At 46.9% G+C, this 23,235-nt stretch overlaps 2 protein-coding genes across 2 annotated transcripts; both read right to left on the reverse strand.

Annotated features, from left to right (window-relative positions):
* Nucleotides 1-8,628: 8,628 nt before the first annotated feature.
* On the reverse strand, nucleotides 8,629-9,770 carry LOC8026840 (cuticle protein 10.9). The gene is made up of 2 exons (XM_040503914.1): nucleotides 9,762-9,770; nucleotides 8,629-9,003 (listed from the first exon to the last, which is right to left on the reverse strand). Exons 1-2 carry the CDS (start codon nucleotides 9,768-9,770, stop codon nucleotides 8,629-8,631), a joined length of 384 nt encoding a protein of 127 aa, XP_040359848.1.
* A 5,871-nt stretch (nucleotides 9,771-15,641) lies between these two features.
* Nucleotides 15,642-20,338, reverse strand: LOC120846721 (cuticle protein 10.9). Its single transcript, XM_040218579.2, has 3 exons — nucleotides 19,864-20,338; nucleotides 19,013-19,090; nucleotides 15,642-17,088 (listed from the first exon to the last, which is right to left on the reverse strand). Exons 1-3 carry the CDS (start codon nucleotides 19,870-19,872, stop codon nucleotides 16,717-16,719), a joined length of 459 nt encoding a protein of 152 aa, XP_040074513.2. The 5' UTR covers nucleotides 19,873-20,338; the 3' UTR covers nucleotides 15,642-16,716.
* Nucleotides 20,339-23,235: the final 2,897 nt, after the last annotated feature.

Consider the following 23,235-nt stretch of genomic DNA (forward strand, 5'->3'; position numbering starts at 1 on the left):
TAGTGGGGAACGTAAAAAGAAACAGCAGCGTTCGTATTGACCAACACTGTTTCCAAACAAGCCCGCGTTTGCCCACACCGGGTGTGGGCATTGCGCGTGCGCGGAAACCAAAGTCGCCTGAGGTGGAGCATCTGCGCATGCGCAGCTCCGACAGCAGCGCCACCACAGTGACGTGGCGTCAGAGGATTGAGTTGGTCCATACCCAAACGCAGGATGTCCAGTCTACGCCGTCCTCATTGCTCCACAAACTATAATTGTGCTCGGGTGAGGTGTGCAATATTGCCTACCCTGAGGCGCAAGCTATACGAAGCGATTGCCAGGTCCCTTATGACTTACTAGAGCTCTTCGCACTAAAACAGTGCATATCCCACTAGCCTGTGGTGTAACGATAAATGTTTGGGGGTAAAAAAAAAAAGTGATGTCCATTGCTTGGGGTTTTGTTGCGAAAAAGCGAAAAACCCAGGGCCCCGACGCCTTTTACGCGCTTGGTGAGGATGATGGTGGTGACGATCGTGATAATGTTAATAATAACAACTTTAATAACGATAGTAACAACAGTAACCATGATATGACGGGCGCGAGAATAAACTGTTCGTCCATGGAGCCACCCGCGAACTCATTTATACAGAAGGGGTAAATACGATTTCGAAGTTATATTCTTAGCCATTCTCGCTAACATTTTGATGCATAATGAACCAATCATAGCGCATAAAATAGAAAATGTTAAAACCAACATCGAATTTCGCACACCTAGCACGACTCAAATGTTTCTTAGTTACTATTGTAGATCTCTAAAAAAAGAAAAAGGAATGCAATCGAATACTTAGTCTTTTTTTGTCTTTTTTATCTTTGTGTCTAGATATTCTGTTACTATCCGCTTTATGCACATAATTAAAAATGCATTTTTTTTTGTAAAATTTCTGAGCATATATAGAACTAGTGACGTGTTAATATTCTTACTCCTCGAGCTTAGGAAAACGAAATATGCCTAATAAGGCAATTTTCGCTTTTATTTCTAAGTTCTCAAATCTGGTTACGCAGGACACTTGCTAACAACTTTCGTTTTCTAATTTGTTTATTGGCCATGTCTTCTCCACGGGTTCGTGTACTGTAAACCTGCAGCCCACAAATGACTTTCCTAAGGCCCTAAAGCAGTTTTTATTACACTGGCACCGCAAGCACTTCTAAATTTCTTTTGTGGAGAGTTCATGCACGGGGACCTCGGTGTTTACACCGCTGAATCACATTCATTTAACGCGCGTGCGGCGAGCATAGATAGCGCTCTACGCCATATGTGCTGCGTAATATTACGAGACTTAGACCTGCTTTTCGATGAGTGCTTCATTGTATGGAAATGTTCGAACAAAACTTGAATTTTGCATGGATGCTTCGAATCGCTTAGGTGAGACAGACCAGCACTCAAGGAAGAAGCGTCAGGTTCGAATATAATGAAAAGTGTATCAAGCCCGATCCACATGAAGAGATTTTGATTGCAAATTCGCAACTGCGACGTCGGGCGCCGCACCATCTCCGAAGCTTCTTCTTCTATTTATTTTTTTCTAATTCAGTTTTAATTGGCGAAAATGTCACATTCTCAACTTTATTGCATGTTTCCAAGGTGTTTTTGTTTCGGAGGACTGATATTATGAATCTGTTGTTTGTATGTCGTTAGTGAGCGCGTGTCAGCTAGAGTTCCTGGATAGGCTCCCTACGGGAGTCAGAGTTGCGCGCTTGCTTTCCACGTGCCGCCGCACCGCTATTCGCCGAGATCGATCACGTGAGGAGCAAAGAATCTTTTACCGTGCAGGAAAGGTACCGATACGGTCGCTTCGCTGACGTTGCACGCGGCCCGGCGTATGTTCCCCCGCCTTTTGCCTCCTTCTCCTCCTTTAATGTTTTTCACGCGCGGCGGAGCGCGAGGTGGCGCTATTCGCCGAATTCAGTCACGTGACCGACCGCAATCAACAGAGCACGGCTCCTACACGAGCGAGGGGTGGCTTTCCCGCATAACTTAGAATTTCAAGATGGTTGAACGCACAACTCTGGCTCCCGTAGGGAGCCTATAGAGGAACCCTATACTCTGTTTCACCTTATGATGTACCGCAGGAAAGGCTAGAAGCGCGAGCTCCTTGCTCTGGGGCCCATCTCGGCGGCTCAAGCTCTCGTGACTCAAGAGCGGCTGCCAACGCTATGAGCTCGTGCTTCTAGCCTTCGCTGCGGTACAACATAAGGTGAAACGAAGTATAGTGACAGCAAGACACTTTTTTTTTTTTCGGATCATATAGAGTTTTATTGAATGAGAAATCCGGTTTCCTGATGCATACATCTCCAGAGTGGCACAACCAGTTTAAAGAGAGAGAAAGAATATCTCTATAAAAACAGAGAGTTTAGTCTCAGCTTAGCGCTCTAACAGGCTTCTCTGTAGTAGGGAAGGGGAGAGGGGACAGAAGGACGATGGCCAAAGCTTCCGCATTTAGAGCACTGGATAGGGCAATCCTTGAAAGGCGTCACTGGGTTTCTTAATTATGCTGGCGTTACGTGCCTCAGTAAGCATGGGGATAGAAATACGATTCGTACAGCTACAGTCCTTCATCAGCGTATGTTTAATCTTTTAATCTTTATTTATTTGGGTCTGGAGAGCCGCGGCACCGCGGAAAAGCAGCCGCCCGCACACCATGGAGGCCCGCGGTGCCGCGTCTAGATGATAATGCAATGAGTATATACATGCATGATATGTCAGAGGAGACGTTCTTGATGACACCGACAACAGAGGAGCTATTTCGTGGTTCATAAGGTGTGACTTGAATGCCACAGACGCTGCTAAGACGGAGAAGTGCGTTGGTTGATTGACCATTTCGAGTATCAACAGCGATGAGATTTAGGCGTAGGATATATATCTTATGGGTATGACGCCTTCGGGAATGATTTCATCGAGCGCTCTGGAACGTTATATGCTACTCAGTTTCGTTAGCACAGTTTCTGGAGTTTTAGGCGCGAACATGACGATTAGACCTGTGTGGCGTTGTGGTTGAGAGTCTTGACAGGATGCTGTCATCACCAACAAACGTAACGTCTCCGTAACTGATGAAAGGAATAAGGTTAATTCTATTGTTATGCATTTCTAAGCATCCGAAAGGCAATTTGAGGAGTACGTTCCCATGAGGGTGCCAACAACTCCAAGGAACTCCAGACAATCTTCCTACTCTAGCAGGTATAAATACTTATAGGGGCGACCTCCTCGCGGGATTCGAGGTGTTACAACATGAACTATCAAAGTGCGCCTGACATGTTCCAACGCATGCGGTACCACTTTCATGTGACGTGTTACAGCGGCGGTCGAGAATGGACCGCATTCCTTGAAGGCTGACCCCACTTGGCCTCCCAATTTAAAGCTGCGCACATTAGACGCCATGTTGCTGCACCCCTTTGCCCCCTCTTACCGGCGAGTTCAAAGGCTTCGAGGAATTCGCCGGTTCGGTCATTCCTTCCATATGTAATGATCGAGGTGTCTACGGCGAATCGTTTTTATGCAACCGTAGAAATCCTGCCCCATGGAATCCGACGCGGGCGTATTATCTTCAACCTCATTGCATAAAATCTTGAATAAATGTGCGCCCTTCCATGCCTCGACATATTTCTTTTTTTTTATATATATATTGTTTTTTAGAATTGGTGATGGAGCGATAAAGTTATAAAACGCGGGAACCTAGGTCTGTTGGATTTCCGGGGAAAATGACTCCTTACGAGACTTCTTTGTTTCACCTTACGATGAACGGCAGCGGACGCTGTAAGTTACTGAAAGCAGTCTAATGTCATGTGAGTGTCATGGCACCTTCCGGGGAGACGCAGTGGTGTGCGTGACGTGGAAGCACGTGATACGGTGACCGCACTGGATTGGCTATAGGACGGTTCATGGCGTCCCTTGCGGTCCATCGCAAGATAACAAAATGCAGTGTTAGTTTCTTCAGCCTCGCAATACACAAAAGCAAATATAAGTTGGATGTTCAGACAGCGTTACCCTGATCTGCTAGGGTTTGGCAGCACTGCTACACGCTGCGGATGAAAAATGCAGCAAATGCAGAACCATGAGGTTTCGGACGTGCACGACGCAGCGGTGATGCACGACCATATGCCGGTAGGATTCTCTTTCAGATGAAGACAGGCAGCGGTGGGGATTGAATCATTGTACCCTTGGTTCTGCAGTGGCATATGCTTTGCCTCGACCTGCCCCCAGCAACGGTGCGCTCACCAGTTGCGAGAATATAATTGAATTCACACGAATGCGACCTTAGCACATCGAATCGGGGTTGGACAATTTTGATTGGTTGTAGGTGGGTTGGGGAGAAAGAAGTAGGGTGGCGTTGGATTGGTCCCCGCTCGACTCGACGCACTCCGATCCCATTCATGTAGACCCAGTCTGTACACCAACTCGTGTTTACAAACAAACCGGAGCGCCTTTAGCGGCACGACACCGGGGCCGCGCATGCGCGAAGGAGTGTGGGCAAAAAGCGCCGCGTCCCGCGACAACAAACTACCGGAATGTTACGTTGTCGGCGTCGGTGTGAGTCCCTGACTTCCTGTGTCCTTTTCCACGTTGGAATGGTTGATTCTATGCCTTCCTGGAAATGTCTTACCACTTTAGTGACTTGAGCGAAATTAACGAGGATCGTTACACCGCAGAACTTCGAGTGAATGATGTGACGTGCGGCGATTGATTGGCGTGAACACCGCAGAATGGACGCTAAAACAATGATCAGATCCTGCTCGCTATTTTTAGTCGCGACGTCGCCCGGGCTGCAAAATCGTGCACGGTAGATCGATGCGCGACGTCGACACTGAAAATCGCGACCAGAATCGGACCAAGTGAATCAGGAATAACAAATCGCTGATGGCTACTGGCAGCAATGATCAACACATCCTTGTGTCTACTGTTTACACCGAGCCTACTTTCCCTAAGCAACCTTCAGACTTATAAGTCTGCGGCAACCACATATAAGCCACGGCAGCGGATGAAGAAGAAAACGCAAAGAGGGCTCGAGCACTTCTGCTCGGGTGATCAGCAGGGCATCCATGTCGTACTTCGACAGTCCATAAAGCCAACGTGTAAATAATGTAAATAAATAGTTAGCATATAAAGCAACGTACGACTCGTTATAGGTCTTGAGGCCTACACTTACTCCTTATCGCAATTACTGGGTCAACGTTTGGTCTACGGGTTATTGTCGTTTGAATGACCAGACGACAGTTTAAGCGACCAGGCGGTTGTTTGAACTCGAAGACGCACTGAACGTTGTTCGCCGGTATAGTCCGGACAATTTGGCGATGGTCCCGCGTTTATGTTGGAACGAAACAAATGCATCTGACGATCACAAGTATCCGTGAATTTAACCCAAAGTGCTTTCCGCACAAGCGATTGTGGTCCGACGGCGTCTCGTTTTCTCTTTTCACGGCACCTATCAACGTACTGGGACGAACCGAGCAGGCCGAAAATACATAAAAGCTGATCGTCAAACATCTACCGACCCTTTTAGTACCGTTCCAGTCGCGGAATTTGACGAGAAGGCAGATTTTCGTCTCGTTTTTTCTCGCTAAAACGTTGCTGTAAAAAAAAATAAAAGGAAGATTTATATTGTTTGAAGCGCCGGACAGCTGCTATGTTAACTGCAGTGTATTCTATGGAATACGTAAGTTTCGAAGCACAACGTCTAGATGGCGTTCCGCCGTACTCTATGGCACACACAGTTAGGAAACGAAAATCTAGATGGCGCTTCAAGCGACGGGAGGCGGGGTGAAGTGAGTAAGAGGGGGAGGGTGGGAGGGGGTGCAGCACCCTTGCGCAGGAGTTCCACAGCTGGGATAATCTAGTAACGTTGCTACCATCGCAGCGTGACTTAACAGAGTTGAGTTCGTGTATATGCCGTTCGGAAATGCCAGCATAACATGACAAAGTACTTCAAACAATTCTGCGCTTCCAATTCTTTTTTTTTTTTTTTTTTCAAAAATGGCTGTTTAATAAATGTCGGTATAGTCGTAATTGGACAGTTGACAAAAAAAAATCTTTCAGCCTTTTTACTTTGGTGATAAAGGAAGAGCAGCGGAGCTGTACTATGTGCCGTCATCTATGAGCGACGGCGGCAATCGGACAACCGGTAAGCCGGTTGTCTCGTTTCCACCGTTGCTCATAGATGGCGGTAGCTGTCCAGAGGGTTGAGTCGAGATTGATTTTTCCATGGACACAAAACTGGGGAAACTAGCGCTTAACAGCTCCGCTGAAAAAAAAAAAAAAAAAAAATATATATATATATATATATATATATATATATATATATATATATCGCTATCACGTTGTTACTAAAATAATTTTTTTTGTCTCACTTTAGCATAAATTACTGCTAGCCGCGCATGCTAAAAGCGCGAGCTCGTTGCTTTAGATGAAGCCTCGGCGGCTGCACGAGCGCTTGTGCACCGGGTGCTCCCTTCAGGACAGTCAAGGCTAGCAGCTTGAGCTTACGCAGCCTCCGCAGTTAGTCCATGCTAAGGTGAGACGAAGTATAGAAGGATTTATTTATGAACGAAACTTGTGACCTCCGAAATTTCCGATGGAAATAGGGCAAATGGTAGAATGCTCCCTTTGACCGCGCTGCCAGGCGCTGCTTTATTGCACACGATGACTACGCGCATCAACCACGCTCTTCACGGACACCATCGGAATAGTCCTTCACAATCGATGACTAGTAAAAATCCCAGACGTGGGGTTAGAGAAATACTACGCATCTAACATCAAGCAAAAACCAAGACGGAGATGCGAAACGCCGAAAATTGTCCAAGAATGTCATGTATTGTTAGCAAGATGAGCGTTAGATAAGAACAAAGCCAGAGGAAAGCAACACGAATAAGGTACCGGTACGAAAACCTCAAACATGTCGCCCACCAGGTAAGCAGGTATAACCTTGACATCCTGAAAAAAAGTGAAAACGGGGGAGCACAGATGCCTATCGCAACCCGTGGGAGATGCGCGAACAAGAAAGCAAAAATGAAGTAGACCGCACTCTAACGCCCTTTCTGATAAAGGGGGGACAAATGGAACACAGAAAAACTTACCAGAGATGCGGAAGCAGATGCGCTAAAAAGGAGAAAGTAGCTCACACCTTGAGACCTGTTTTCCAAGCAAAAGAAAAAAGAAATGTGTCAATTTTTGTTCATGATCTTGCGGAAGCCGCTCGTGCGTACGCCTACTGTGTAAGTACGTGCCTCCACTGCGGGGACTCCCGCGCACGTTGGAAGTTTCGTCTATGTCGTGTCTTGCGACCCCGCTTTGACTACTCTCGACCTCCGAGGTCGTTCTTGCGCTGTCTCAGATCGACGACGTGGAGGGCATCGAAGGTCCTCTTCCGTATGATGCAAGTAACGTGAATATTGAGGCCACAGTCTTCTTCGTTCATTTACTATTGCCACCCGATCACGGTGTAGGTTTTTTTTTATTTATTTATGTTTACCGCGTAAGATACGGAATGTAGCGTTAACGCGCGAGTCTGCACATCTTGGTTTTTCTGTTTTGTTTCGACGTACTTTGCGATCCGTCCTCCTATTTTCTTTAACCAGCAAAATTGGCTGACGGATTTTATTAACTTTTTTAGATAAAAATCTTACTCCTTAGTTTTTTATGTGCTTTGTTTACTAAACCAAACACACAAGGAAAACTAAGCAGGGACACAAAAACAAATCGATGGGTCGTCGCTTTGTTTTTGTTGAATTATTAGTTGTCTTTGAGAACGGCTCTAACTTTGTAGGCAATGTTCAAAACCTTCATAAGTAAGCCTCTCGGGGAAAACGTCCATACAAATGCACGTCAAAAAAAAAAAAGGACGATTGGTTGACGACGCTTTGAAAAGTCTGACATTGCCGGTGCAAACATTGTGACCTCGGAGGTCATGATCTCAAATTTTTAAGTTCTGACGTGTCGGTCCCTCGGTCGTGTGGTAACGCAAAGACAAAAAGGGAGTTGAGAGTTGTGTCCGTAGGCCATATTTTATTTAGTTATATGTCAGCGTCGGGAAAAATACGCTAGTTTTTTAATGTTTCCACAGAACAACGAAATGACTTAACATGCGGAAGCCTCGTGACAAGAGCGTAAATAAATAGTTGCGCGAGACACACTGCTTAGCTTGGAATGGAACCAGGTTAGACAATAATACTAGAGAGACACACAAGAAACAGAATTTCGCATACACCAGGCATAGGCACCCCCAAGCTAAGGGGCCAGCGGTTATCCGTGACAGTAATAAAGCGAAACGCTAAAAACACAGTTCATAGAAGCTGACCGTAAATCCTTTTTCTATCCTTGCAAAACTTTTTTTTTCACAGAATGAAATTAGAAGTTAGCTGCGAAAATCAAATCACACTAAACATAACCAAGTCATGAAGTATTCTCAAAGAGAAGGGTCCCGTGGGATCCTCTGGAAAACCTGTACACCAGGATCATCACATATCCCTGAAGACATGACACGGATGAAGGAGTCCAAGCGGAAACGAGTTGCTTAAGCTACATCCGAAAGTCAAAAGACGTTGAAGGCAAAGGTCGGTGGCTCATACGAACGAGAGGGACGTCGCTTCATAGATCATCATCGATTAGGCACGGCGAAGAGGCGCGGCCACGACTTGTCCCTCGGCGGCGACGGCGGCGTCAGGTCCTGGCAGGGCGCTGGACGTGAACGTCGTGTCGGCGGGGCTCCTGGACTCGGTGCCGGGCTCGTTGGTCACAACGTCGGCACGGTAGCCGAACTCGTCGGCGACGTACGTGACGGTCCTGGTGCGACCGTCGGCAAGGGACAGGGAGTAGCGGCCAGACACGCGTCCGCTGCCGTCTCCGGTCTCCTCGTGGCCGTGGTGACCGTCGAGGTCGTTGGAGTCGTAGCCGAAGGAGTAGGGCGTCGGCACCTCCGCGGGCAGCACCACTTGAGATCGGACGGCGAGGGCGCACAAGGCCAGGACGACGACGGTTAGCTGCGTGGAAGCGAGAAGATGTTAGGGCTAACTCGGTTTGGCTGGACCGAAGGCAGAGTGGCGCTATCACTTCGCAACGAGGCGTTAAATCATTTGGAATTAGATAGTAGAGAGAAAAACAAGATTAAAGATAATCGTGGAAATAGTTTGGCGAAGGCTTGCGATGCTCATCGGTATAAAGAGAGTTACAGAATGTCGGGCGAACGGGAGAGAACGATCGTAACTTTGCTGTGGCAGTCTCTACTTGAAGGGGAGGACCATTCATCATTAATTCGCTGACTGATTGACTTATCCTAAAGTATGCCAACAAGTACACTAGATTTACAAATTAGACATTTTATCTGATAAAATCTGAGTCGGCGTAAGCCGGACGTTGATACGATCAAAATTTAAAAAGGAGCTGCTAAGACTGCTCGAAGTGACCGCGAGGGAGCCAAAGTGATTAGGAGAAACCCTTATGACGATTAAATTTTTGCCAGATCCAATGTTCCCACAAAGCCTAAAGTGACTATTGGTAGTGTGAAAAACACTAAATCGGGAGTTCATTAGGGGAAGCCTGCACTGCCATTCTGGAGATCCACAGGAGGTCCCTAATCCAACTCCCGCCACATATCCCCGTGCTCTTGACAAGCCTCCGTGCTCTAGATGCCTCGTCCACATCCCATTAGGGTGCCGCGGTGCAGAAACGTGTATCCGAGCGCTTCCAGCTTGGGTCGTGGCAGAGCAGGCGCCTATACGAGCGGCAATCGAATCCTTACCGTGTTCATGGCTGCTACTGCGGTCGATGAGAACAAGACCTAAAGTGGATCTCGCTCCTCGCCTGCCCGCGCTTTTATACCCTCTATGCCCTTATCTTCGACAAAGAGGCTGTAAAGTACGCCCTCCCCGTCTAAGAAACTGCTGGTGGTTGCTTGCGTAGTTTCGAGTCAGGCGTCCGCTTTCTCCTCGACTTCCCCTGTCACCGCGATCATCGAAACGGGATCACACTTTCTTTCTTGGCGCGCATGTTAACGAAGTCGGTTAGGAGGGATAGGGGAGGGCGGTCGTGCGTGGTTGCTGCTGTTTGTTCTCATAAGCCGCAGACGATGGGCTTGATATACGTCGACGCGAGGGGTGAGAAAGTGTATCGTGGTGTGCCATCAGCCCGATCCTGCGTTCGGAAGGAAGCGAGATTTGTGTTCTTCTTCGACAACGGCAGCCCTAAGACGTCCCGCTTTTCTCCGCGCAGGGGAGTTTTCAAGGATGCCTGCGTCCTATACTCTGCAAGTAGAGAATAAGGCTAAAAGATAATAAAAAAAAAGACTGACTTTTATGCGAACGAGCTAGTGAGCATCCGAACAAACCGCCACCACCGCAAGCGTCGTCAGCCGACCCGATAGCGTCGCGGCTTTGTCTGGATATTTTTTTCTTTACTTTCGATTATCGACGATAGGACGCCGCGTTGCGCCGCGATTTCCCGGCACTTCTGTTTTAGTTTTGAGACCTTTATCAGGTCATTTATTTAATATGGAGGCGGCTGGAAGGAGTCCGAGGACGGGGTTGGACAGAAAGGAAAGACTCACGGCGCTTCCCATCGGCTCCCCGATGATTAGGTGGTGGTATTTTGAGCAGCGTCTTCGGGCTGTTGTTTTCACACCGTGACCTTAGAAGCGAGACAGGAGAGGCTTTAGTGATTCCTAGTCGGTCTCCGAGCTCCAGTGGAACGCCGTCTCCCAATCGCGACTTTGAGACAATCGAACGGAGCGGTATTTGTTCGATAGCGTCTGACCTTGCACCCAATATGTCGGCGGGTCTTTGCGGGGTGGCACACTGACGGGAACCTAGATGCCTTGTTCGGGAGGCTGCATGAACAAACAGAGAAAAAGAAGATTAAGAGACCATAGTGAAATACAAACGCAATTTGTTGCATTGATCAGGGGCTTTCATCATTTCTTTATCGTCAGCAATAGAACTAAGTGGCTGCTTGAGGCCAAAGCTATACCGTGAATTTCACCAGCCCTATTCTTCTCTTCTTTTCATGACCTCGGCATTTTAACACGTCCTCCATAAAATGGCGCTAAAAGGCTGACCAAGGGTCCGAATTTGTCATCGATTGTATGGCGACGTTGCTCGGTTTTTTCACCGGCGACGTCCGCCCTGACTTCACGGAAAGCTTTTGAGACAGTGATGTACTGAAATGTACTGTATTGAAATGATTTCGAGTTTGAGTGTTACCAAACGCGTGAGTGGGGCATGACACCAGCTGAGCAAACGTAGTTCGGTTGCGACACAACCTTGTCATATATTGTGGCCACTTTTATGCACACAACTTCCCGGTAGGCCTGACAAAAAAAAAGAAAAAATCACCCTTTAATTCTTTTTTTGTTTCACCTCCTCTCGTGCAAATTATTTTATCATTTTCTCAGTGCAGACTAGCCTGCTAGAGATGGGCACCCAGGGTGACTTCTCCACTTTTAAATCATCTCTTTCTCTCCGTTTGCAGCATCTTAAAGTCGTGAATGGTTTTTTATTTAGTGTAACAAAGGTACCCCATCCCAGCCATATTAAAAAATAAAGCATATAAATACCTTCAATGCCAATTTATTCTACGATTACGATTTCGCTAGTTTGTAGAATAGTTTATTTTATTTTACTTTATTGTATGAACAATTTTAATGTACCGTGTGCTTGTCTACTTTTTCAATAGATATTAAAACGTTCCATTTTATATTTTATTTGAAATATCAGCCATTTATTTTGTAGATATTATATACAGATACCTCTCATATGTCACGTTTCGATGTGCATGATGTGAGACACGATTTTGGCTATTACAATATGACCGCTGAACCCTTCAATCATTATTTTCTTTCTCTAGCGTAATGAGTGCAAAAAGCACAGACATGTTCAAATTGGTAGAAGTGAAAGATAAACTTTAAATATTCGAATCTGCTGCACAATTCTCAACTTCTACACAGAGTTTGATAACCAAATGTTTACTAGAACTCACAAAAATGTAAATAAAAAAAAAATCAATAAGGCGCGCATTATTCGCAGGCATCAAGCAGTTATTTAACTTCCAGTTTCTCTGGATCTACCGAATATTCCATGGGATCTGCTTGAGATTATCGCGGCACCAACTTAGCTGACTTAAGGCATTGACTTTACCTAAACGTCAGATTCATAGGCCGATACTCGAGAGCCGTTCAATTAACTAACTCACTCACAAAATCTTGTCCTTGATAAGGCCTTTTTGACTTGGTGGTTGGCCTCAGCAACTAGGTAGTTAATGACCTATAACGAACGACGAGTCAGTCGCACAGCCTTGAGTGGCTGCTCGAAGGATATCTATCACCCAAGAAACCATCCTCGATATGGTGGTCATTTCGTATTCAACGTCTCAGGTAATAGTGTCATGGCATCGTTTCAAAATCCAAATAGAGTTTCCCCTTGCGTCGCGTTCGTATCTGTTTAATGCTCTCGGTGCTTCCATTAAGCCATTTTCAATATATTTTTTTTTTTTAATTTGGTTTAAATTTTTAGATTTTTAACCAGGTACCATCTCTTGTGACCCATAACGGAAAGTATCACTTTCTTTGACACTGTCAACCCCGGACCGATGGATAAAAGGAACCGAGGACAAACACAAAAGTAAAAACAAATCTTGAAAATATTGTGTTCTTCCTTTCTACCGTTTTTGCCGTTCCCCAGGGATTTCAACCCTAAACAAGATCGCCAGCTCACCTGATTTAATATTTTTACACCAATTTATACCGCACCATATGAAATTAATATTAAAAATGTTTGGGGTTGCATTTAAGACACATCTTTGCACAGAATAAGAAAGACCGGCCAAAGGAACCCGAGAGATTTCCTCGCCAAAATCAACCACTTAACCCATGATGGCAGGTCGATGAAGACCCGATGTCGAGTCCTGTTCCAGAGATCGGTAATTGAAATTGCCATTCAAAAACTTTTTTTTTTTTATCTAGACTATTATTTGGAATAAGCTTGAGAGTATAGCGTGACTCAAACAACCTGAATCAATAACAGGAAAGGCAAAAACGTAACTGCCGGCGTCACCTTCGTGGTACTTACTGAAGATAACTGAGAGCTCGACGGATTCGTGGCCACACTCACAAGGTCAGAGTCAGATCTTATCCTTTGGATGAGCAACTTCTCGTTTCCGAAAAGGTTGGAACACCAAGAGGCACTCTCACTCACTCCTAGGAATGTTCAAACATGCCGGGCCGAGATCGCCGATTGTCACCAACGTAACAAGGATTCTTAACGTAGAATCGCGAAATTCCAATAGTCCAGGTATCGGCACTTTCTTTTTTTTTCCCCCGGTAGAAATTAAAGGCCGGTAAAAAGGGCGCAGTCTTAGGCAGAGGAGCGCTGATGTAGCGCTGAGCTGTGTCTAGCGCATAGTCAGTGCTGCAGTGCGTCTGTGAACAGGCCTTTACAGTAACAATCAGTGATATTGGGTGTTTCGGACAGAGGATTTGCTCCATGTTCTTAAACATGCAAATACAATTCTATCAATCCACTTTCACTTAACATATTTGTATCTAGATACATTAAAACTGCCCTTTTGACTTAGCTGTCAAATAACAGAGCAGTGTTATAAGCACGCAGATATGCCTTATATACGACATTAGTAACTGATAAAACAAAAACTTCGAATACATACGTTCACATGCTCTGTAATTAGTGATCGTGTCATCACATGTGACGTGGTTGGTCGCGTAAGACATGAACCTAAATGGTGCTCCTGAGGAGTGATTTTGTATGTAAGATAGAGGCTAGCTTAACAGTCAACATCTACCTTACACAGATCCAGTGCATTTAATTTAAATATTGATACTATATATACTGGCTAGATGGCGCAAGCCGTCGCCCAATTAAGAGGGTTCAGCCGTATGCATCCTTCCACTCATTCGATAAAGCAGATACCTTTAGATTACCCTGGAAAATGCTGCGAGCTCGCTGAACGAGTGAAGAGAGACATATAGGTCGCTATGTTTCTTCCCCCAAATCAGCGTTGCTTCAAGGTATCTCGAAGCCATCATACTAAGCTAGAATAGCAAGAGAAGGCGTCACGCAACGGGATTGAATCGTTCCGAATAACCACAAATGGAATATCTAATCGTCTCGGCTGTGTAAATTCTAGGTCAGATGGGATTATAGGTTTCGCGATGTTATTTTCATGAGCGTGGCCATTTCGAACTGCATCGGTAGCCTTCGCATCTCCCGCAGATAAGGCGAGTCTCCCCGAGGCACGCTTTCCCAGCTTGGTTATACGGTGGCTTAGGATCAAGATAGGCACGTGAATCCGCGGCGGGGGGGGGGGGGGGGGGGGGGGGGGGGGCTAAATGCGAATAGAGAACGTTTCGTGTCAGGGTTGTGGTCTTGGTGTTTTATCGTTTTGAGAGAGGGACCTCTGCGAAGTGTTTATCGCGTCTTTCCGTCTGGACAGCGTGGCGAGGAGTAAATTGTCCCAAAGGATTCTTCGTCCCGAGTTCCTCTTCTTGCGTGAGCATGCGCGATTTGTTTCGAGCGCCAGTCTTCGCTTGGAGATGCCATACACAATATAGATGTCGACCATGAGGTGCCATGAATTGCGACTACTGTCAGATGTGAAAGTAATACCGGAGGAATCGGAAACTCGAACGGAATCAAATGTCACTCGAGTACCTCACGGGAAGCATCAAAGCAGAGTCCCGCTTTATACTTATTTCCAGCTGTTGCGGAAATGAACCCAACGGGTTGTGTTGATTGCGCTGGAAGTAATGCCTCGGCTTTGACACCTTGACTCCACTGTATACAATGCCTGGAGCGCGCCTCCGTCTGGTGTGTTTTCCGCGTTCTAAAAAGCGGTGCCTCGACCTCCGCCTGATGGCGTCATAAAACGGGCACACCGCATGCCTGCCGTGATCCGGGCGGTGGCAGAGCAGCGGAGGTGGATGAAGCAGACGCTTGTTCTGCCGTATAGGCAGTCGACGGATACCAAACGCAGACGACCGCGGCCCACGCGTCCAATCGTCTTTTTCGCCAGCGTTTCTTTTTGTGTATGACCAGCCGCCAGGATCGCCACATCCCACAGCATGACACGCCAGCTCCTGCGATGCAGTTTGTTGCCGTATCGAGACCACTTTTGGTGCATTGGAGGAAGCACACCAGTCGAAGACGACGCGTTTCAGGCACTGACAGGATGGCAACGGCAGGGCATCTCTTTGGGACATTCGGCCTTCAGCAGGCGCTAGTTGCCTCCCGTCGTGCTTTGAATGCGTGTGCACGCTCGGGGCTCACGAGACGCCGAAGTGCTATCGAAGGCAGAAAGTTCGCGCTGGAGGCGGAACAACCGATCCTCCTTGCTGCTCTCGTCCTATGGACTATGGCTCTGAGCAAGCGAGCAAGCTTTGCGACTTGACCGCGATGCATCTGGAAGGCGAAAGTCTAAATCGGCCTCGTGAACATCGAGCCAGGAGGAGGCACCGCTAGTTAGTGCAACTTCAGAGTCTACTTAAGACGTCTTATACGCTACTCCATAGGCTGACTCAAGTCATACCCAATGGGTTGGCTGAGAACATAGCAGTATGTTTCCTATTGCGTTGAGAATGGGTATACTGTGAATTGAATATTCAGATCATGTTGGGTGCTGTTCCAAACAGTATTGCTTCGTTATTTTATTGTCGAGTTCACGAGGCCAGTACAAGGAATTGACAAGAAGACACAAAAGTGAAAGGAAAGGGACATGGGACACAACAAATATGTTACATGCACAGCACATGAAACGGAAAGTGTCAGCTAGGAGAGAAGGAATGTTATAAGTAGTGCCTCCACCCCGTCAGACCGTGGCACACAAAGACAAGTGATTCACAACCATCAGTGTAACGCACAGCGTGGATTTCAAACTATGTTATCGCCTTTGTACAGTGTAGGTTAGCTCGCAAAGTTAATTTAAAGCTTGGGTACTTGAGTTCCAGAGGCTCGGAACCGCAGTGAGTAAAAGAGAGCGCCGGCGCAGACGCTGCAGTGAGCAAGCGAGCGGAGACGAGGAGCGTCTTGGGAAGTGTCTCGAAGACCACGTGTTCCGCAACAAACTCCCCGAAAGGAAGGTGAAGGAAAAAAAAAAAAAAAAAGATGAGACCCAGTTAGAACTAAAACAGACAAGACAGACACGTGACAGGTTACATTCGTTCTTCATTGTTCTGGCTTCGTGACAGTCCTGGTCAAATCGGTGAGTTCGTGACGGTGAACGCTTACCGAAGAAGCGACCGAAGAAGCAGTTCGTCCCCCCGCGTAACCCAGTATAAACGCGGTCTCTATGTTTCCCCCGTGTCCTACTTGAGCGATATCCCGCGCCAAATCAGGGTGTTAAAGAAATACAAAGAGCTAGAGGTAACCCGAGAAATTTACGCTGCCGCAATCCGAACGAGCGTCCGAAGAACAGAAGCCGCGCGTATCTACAGCTAGCATAAATAATAAACAAAACAAGATGTTTCGTAATTCGGAGCATCCGGCCACACGTCGTCCGACACTCGTTTCGTTAACTATTTCTTCTTTTAAGGTTGCTGATACTTCGGCAGTTTTCGAATCTCGAGTTCACTGCGGGTAGAGCAGCAGAGGAACAGTCGGGGGATAGAGGCCGTCGCTCGACGCACCAGGTCATCGGAGAGCGAAGGATCCCGGGTCAGCTTCGCCGTGGGCGTAGCTCATCGGGCGGTCTGCTTATGCCTTGGACTTGAAGCCTCCGGCACCGAGCTGACGAAGCCTCTCTGGCTCGGCGGCGTGAGCGGCGTCTGGTCCTGGCAGAGCGCTGGAGCTGAAGGACGAGTCAGCCGGGCTGTTGGACTCGGTGCCCTGCTCGTTGGTGGTGAGCTCGGGGTGGAATCCGGTCTCGTCGGCGGTGTAACGCACGGTCCTCTGGCGACCGTCGGGAAGCGAGAAGCTGTAGCTGCCACTGACGCGGCCCTGGCCGTCGCCGCTCTCCTCGTGCACGGTCACGGCGCCGTCCTCGCCGGTGGTCTCGTGCTTGTAAGAATACGGGGTTGGCTGGCTGAAGTCGTCGGCGGCATGGACGGCGTGGAAGGTCTGGGCAGCCTGCGGGAGATCGACGGAGAAAAGAGTTGAATGAAAATGCACAGAAGCATTAGGAAGCTGCCTTATAAGCTGCGTATATACGGTTACTATAGAGAAAGACGCGGGCATAATAGATTCGAAACACATGGTGTTTGGCGGAGCATTGGAACCATGAAAGTCCAGTGTTCAACAAAACGCAGTAAAGCAGCGAAGCGCGTAGCCTCGCCCATATACAGCTATTTTACTAATGCCTAGATTAACTAATTGGCAGATTCAGTTAGTTACCCTAATGCTAGAGTAATTGTACTCTACTCTAGTTGTATGCGCTATAGAGGACCTGTAGCCCCTCACTCGGAGAATATAGACTCATTCTAGCGATGTTATGCATTCTGATGGTTCATTTTGTTTTGTTGAAGATTAGCTCGCGTCTGCGACTTAAGCAACACCGCGCAGGGCTAATGATAGAATTTGTGAATCTTAAGATCCCCATTCGTATGCGTTTTCCAGCAGGTGACGGACGTTGCGCCGAGTAGTGTGTGCGGACGAGTCGGCTAGGATCGACGTACATTTTCCTTTATATTAATTCGTTTGTCAATGAACAGCGATTTTCCGGTTACAGGAATAGCACCACGTTGATTCATGGATGGTAAGGAGGAAAGAACCCCAACAGATCACGTGCAAGGGAAGTGGACATCTATAGCTGCTTAAGGGTATGCGCCGGTCATTTATTCTTACTTTACTCTCAATATGTTAGGGGAGAGGACGGTGAAGTACATCCGTCCTTCTGACCTATAATCCCCCGCAAACCTTGTACTCCGCGTGGTAATCCCCGAATAAATATCTTCAAAGAAATAAAAGAAACGAGAAACAAACTCGGGACAACCAAGCGATTAAGGAAAGAGCGCTACGCTTTCACTAGTCTGAAAGCTCGGAAATGGGGCTAGCGTCATTCATTCACCACAACGATAATCCTTAACATGCTCTTTCAGTGTCATGCCTCCACAATTTATGTTGGAGCGGACAGAAACTCTAAATCACGTATATCTTCCGTAGATTCGTGTAGAAACAACAGTTAATTGGATGTGCGCCGTAAACAAAAAAGTTACATCAGAGAAGTATTTTTTGTTTTCGTTAAAAGAGACACGCCTTGCATCATCGACATACACCATAAACCATTTCGCTCATTAATCGGCATATTAAAGTCGTGCGCGATTTTGTTGTTCCAACTCTGCGTGTGAAATTGCCGTCGCTGCTTTGACTTTAGTTTTATTAACACCTTACAGGCATTAGACCAAAATGCTTTTTAAACTGATGTTCTGCCTGAGGAGGAAGCAAATGTGTGAATCATGAGCACCGGCTAAGATGCTGGTAACACCTACACGTTTCAACGCTATCCTGAGCGGCGATCAAACTGTGTTTCGCCATATACTAACATGGATTCCTTGGGATGTTGCCATCAAGTTGTTTTACCATGTTTTTAAATACCGGCTCACACATTCAGCGCAACGTTTAGATAACATCAAGTCAGCGATGATTCAGCGCTGCCCTGCTTGTGTAAAGAGGAAAAGGTGGGGTCACATTCAGCCTGCAGCGCTGATACAGGATTGTTATAGCGCAAGCTCGATGATTTCTTTGCAGCGCTGACTTAACGTTGCACTTTAAGTGTGAACCGTTTTCAGGACTAAGATCTAAGTTGGCGAGACGGTCGATTTGGTGATCATTAAACATAACGAAAAACAGCGTACGAAAAAACTGGACAAAAAAAAGGACGGAGCAAGGAGCAGCGACTGTTTGTCACGTGTTCATCCTCCAGTCATTTTGCGCGCTGTTTTTTTTTTGTTTTTTTTTAAATTAAAATTGTTACCTTTAAATATTCCTTAGAAGAGTCGGTCAATTGTTGGCATAGTAAGGATGCAAATTAGGAGTGCGAGGGGCGTGTACTTACGGTGTCCAGGTCACCCTGTGGGTTGAACTTGAGGGGCACGGCCGAGACGGCGACGGCCAGAAGGAGGACGGCGGCGAACTGAGGGGGTTAAGAGTAACTAAGCATCGGCCATTGATTGACTACAGATATGGAGATAAAACTGAACCTATAAATTTCGTAATGTTCTTTTTGCTCACAAACTCTAATAGTCAGCATTAATCGCTGTTGCTCAGACGCCTGCTGCAACACGCTCATAGTCTCTAAATCCTGCAAGGAACTCTCCTTGTAAATGCTTTACATGAAAGCCTATTCGCTGTCTTCTAATGATTAAGTGTCCGTATCAGGGTCTGAAACGAACTTGAAGATATGAATTACTAAGTTATGTTCAAGAGGTCTTTTTTTTTTTAATGTATAAAGCTTCTACGAGCGTCGTAAGGATGCAACCATGTCTAAAAGAGCTCTTCAGGGCTGAAGAAGTCTCTCGACAAGACAAGCTCGAGACTAAGCTCCTGCGCAACAGGTCTTATTCGCAATGCTGTCTTGTTGTCGTTTTTAGAAGTTACTAGCTCCATATTGTCTGTTTCGTAACACGACTGCCCCTAGCGTTCCTTCATCCGCGTAATAAACTTCTCCTCGGACGGACTCCTTTGCGGCTTGGGCCAGATTCCGGAAATAGTAGCTCGTGTTGTTCCGTCGTGAATCCATGAAGAGGGGACGGTAAGAGCTCTTCCTCGACCGAGCGCGATGATAAACGTTTTCTCCCAAAGCCCCTCTTTTGTGCCTCCCCCACTTTCCATTACTGGCCCTCTCTTCTTTTTGTTGCTTTCATGTCTGGACTCCAAGACGAGCTCACGGCGAACCGTACAACTTACCTTCAACATCCTGAATGCTAGAACGGAGGAGCTGTTTCCGAGCTGTAGTAAGCACAGTGGAGCAGTGTGCCTTTGCAGCGTGTCGGGGGCTCTTTTATACCTGGCCCGTGAAGGATCTTCCCTGGCCGCCTCCCGGTCCAATCCTGGACCGTCCGTCACGTGACCCAGAAGAATAACCCACCGACACGAACTTTCCACGGTACTTCTCTTTATGATACTTTTTTTTTCCTCGTCATTTTTTGCTTCTTTTTTCTTTCCCTTCGCGTTTCCTTTTCGCCAGCGTCGAATAACCAGTTCATTTCATTCAAGGTTTTTTTGTTTTAGTCGAGTTTTACAGCTACTCTCACGATTCCGCCATCTAGTATATAACACTCCGGCTACCTCAGAACGTATTCCGACGGCGCGTCGCGGCTTGGAAGCTCCTTTATCGCGGGATTTAATCTCCTCGTCCGGGGGACTGATTCCGGTTGGCCTCGTATTGACCGACCGCGAGTCCGATCTCATGGCTGCGCCGCTGAAGAGGACCCCCGCGAGGGGACAGCGAGCCCTCGCTGTCCCCTCCCACCCTCGCCCCGACAGGCCTCCGGACGGGACGGCTCGACAGACTCGGCTCCCGGAGACTTTTTATTACAAAGTTATTTAAAACGGTTTTTGGCAAGGTCTACGCGCGGGACTCTTAAATGTGTACACGTGATTCCGTCGAGTCCGACTGTGTTGTCTGGCTGCTTCTTTCTTGTGGCTACGATCGATCGAATAATGAGGCTGGACACGGGTCAAGTTTTACGCTTAGTGTCCGAGAAGATGACGTGGGCGGCGTGTTGTTGAACGCGATCTCTGGAAAGAGGTGTATGTGACGACGCGTGATGACCCGTCGAGTTTGACCCTACAAGGAGTACAACAAACCAATCAAGTGTATACATGAAGCAAGTGGCACAACTTCTTTTTATAAAGGCACATTAAATTGTCCAAGTCAATAAGACAGTTGCAACGCCCTTGCTTCTTTTTGTGAAGTTAATTTCGGAATCTCACAAGACAGTGTCCAAGCCAGTCATTGATATTGCATCGACTGGTCAAGACTGCAATCTAAAGAAAAAAAAAAAAAGAAAGCAAGTCAAAGTTGTTGTAGGTGTATTTATAAAGCGAGAAGATGGTGTGCCTTGAAAAGGGGCAGCTTGGTCACCACATTTGCTGGCAAATTTAGCCAGCCCACTACGATTGCTAACCTGGAATCTTTAACGATGGTTGAAGCACAAGTCGTGACACGCGCATACTGCTATACTCTATTTCACCTTATGATGTATCACAGAAAAGACTACAAGCGCGAGCTCCTTGCTCTAGGGCACATCTCGGCGGCACAAGCTCTCGTGCGTTAAGAGCAGCTCCCAACGCTATGAGCTCGCGCTTCTAGCCTTCTCTGTGGTACTCCATAACGTGAAACGGAGTATAGGACAAGCAATTCGATTAGAGACAGATTTAAAGTAAGATTGCTTCCAGTCGCCGGTTAATCTGTCGTTGCATTATCTACTAAGCATCCACACTCCAGGTAGTGTAACACGACTGTGATTGTATCAGGATGCCAGTGTAGCATGAGCTCCGAGAGACTGCCCGCTGAAGACCTCTGAAAGAGACCGACGGCACTCCATCTTCGATCGAAAGACCGACCCCCCTTAAAGTCCCCACTGGTTGTGTTCATGTCTTTATTTTATTTTCTCCGTGCATGTCTTGCCTCATTCGTCTTGCTAACAGTTCCTTATTGACGAATCGACATCGGTGTTGATGCAATCGGACTTGCATTCGTGGCCAATACTTTCGAAGCGCCAAGAATCTTGGAAACACTTGACATCGGGCAAAAATGCTAATGACTGCCTTCGGCTCGCACGTGCACACCATTAGTTGTATACTTATTTCCAACCGGTGTCAAGGTCCAGCCAATAATTCTCGACCCATACGCGTGCGAGACTCTTCGAAAAACTGTCGACTGTAACATTTTCTGTAGTTAATTACAGAAAAGATTAGAGGCTATATTTCTTGTCATTTCTAGTTTTATATTTTAATGTAGTAAATAAAATTTTCTTGGGCGCATAACTCTAAGGTGTCATAATATTCGAAATCAATTGAAATGATCAACGATACACCCGATAAGCAGGAAGGACGGTCTATCGCAAATTATATCTGAACCCTATTCATTAGTTTAAAGGGTGAACGTTCAAGCTAAGTGCATAATCACCTGCGTGGATCCCACTTGCAGCGCCATTTTTAAGTGTCTAGTAGTTTTTTTCGAGATAACAGTTGTATCGAGTTACTTCCTTCATTTTGGTTTTCGTGTCTGCAGAATACGCAGATAATGTCCTCATTGGTGCCTGAGCATATTGGTGGCGCCCAAAGTAGGCACTCACACTACGAACAGAACGGCTTTCTGAGAGTAGTGTGAGTACCTGCTGTAAGGATGTGTTTGTTCAATTTGAAGATGACAATGAAGACTGTTGTAAAAGTAAATATCAGCTGCGTGCTGTGCTGGTTATGAGACGGTGGTTTGTGTGTCCTCCTTGTTTCCTTTGTCTCGAGCTTTTAAATTATGATGGAAACTGCGTTAATCTTGGCAAGGTCGCACTGAAAAATAGACGCCGAGTATAGACCAGCGTCTGCTCTGTTCCACGGGTGCCGCCATGACTATTTATGCTGACTCCATGACACAGTGGGGGGCTACGTTTTTAGAAAAAAATTTTTTTTAGAAACCTTCGCACATATTTTAGTGCAAAAACGTTGGAAATGCATAGTCACGAAGCTCCAAGAAGAGCACCAATGCCAATACTGCTGTAAAAAAGCAAAAAACTTGTTTTGTGCGCAGCTTCTCTCTTCACAAGAGCCTGCGTTTGAAACTATTATCTCCGCCCCCCCTTTTTTTTTTTTTTTGCTGGGAGCTAGGATTTTGGACGTTTCTCTATATCACGAGGCAGGCACATAGCCGGGGGGGGGGGGGGGGGGGGGGGGGGGCATGGTGCCCGGACCCCTCCCCCCCCCCCCCCCCCCCGAAATTTTCTATTTTGCCGGGACCTGCAGTACCCCTCCCCCTCATACAGCATTTTGTCATGGGCGGGCCCTCCCTGAAACAAAATCCTGGCTACGTGATTGTCACAAGGGGCATTTTGTTTGTAGTGAGTTTCAGAATTGCGTATACGAGCAGATTCAAACACTGCGCGTTTGCGTTAGCGTCGAGTCTTCCAAACCGTACTTGCACGGGAGCCCAAAACTGCTTCTTAGGATCGGCGCATAGCGACGAGGCGCATGCTTAGCGTTGAGCACGCAACGCTAACGCAAACGCACAGTGATTCCGTTTGTTCCTGTACGCAATACTAAAACTCTCTAATGTAT

The sequence above is a fragment of the Ixodes scapularis genome, unplaced genomic scaffold, assembly GCF_016920785.2.
Source record: "Ixodes scapularis isolate PalLabHiFi unplaced genomic scaffold, ASM1692078v2 PGA_scaffold2__306_contigs__length_199485367, whole genome shotgun sequence".
Taxonomy (NCBI): Eukaryota; Metazoa; Arthropoda; class Arachnida; order Ixodida; family Ixodidae; genus Ixodes; species Ixodes scapularis.

Bases quoted from the DNA above. Each gene is read 5' to 3' on its own strand.
- LOC120846721 (XM_040218579.2), bottom strand. The intron at 17,089-19,012 runs GTAAGTACACGC...GATCTCCCGCAG, and splicing joins CACAGGGTGACCTGGACACC to GCTGCCCAGACCTTCCACGC.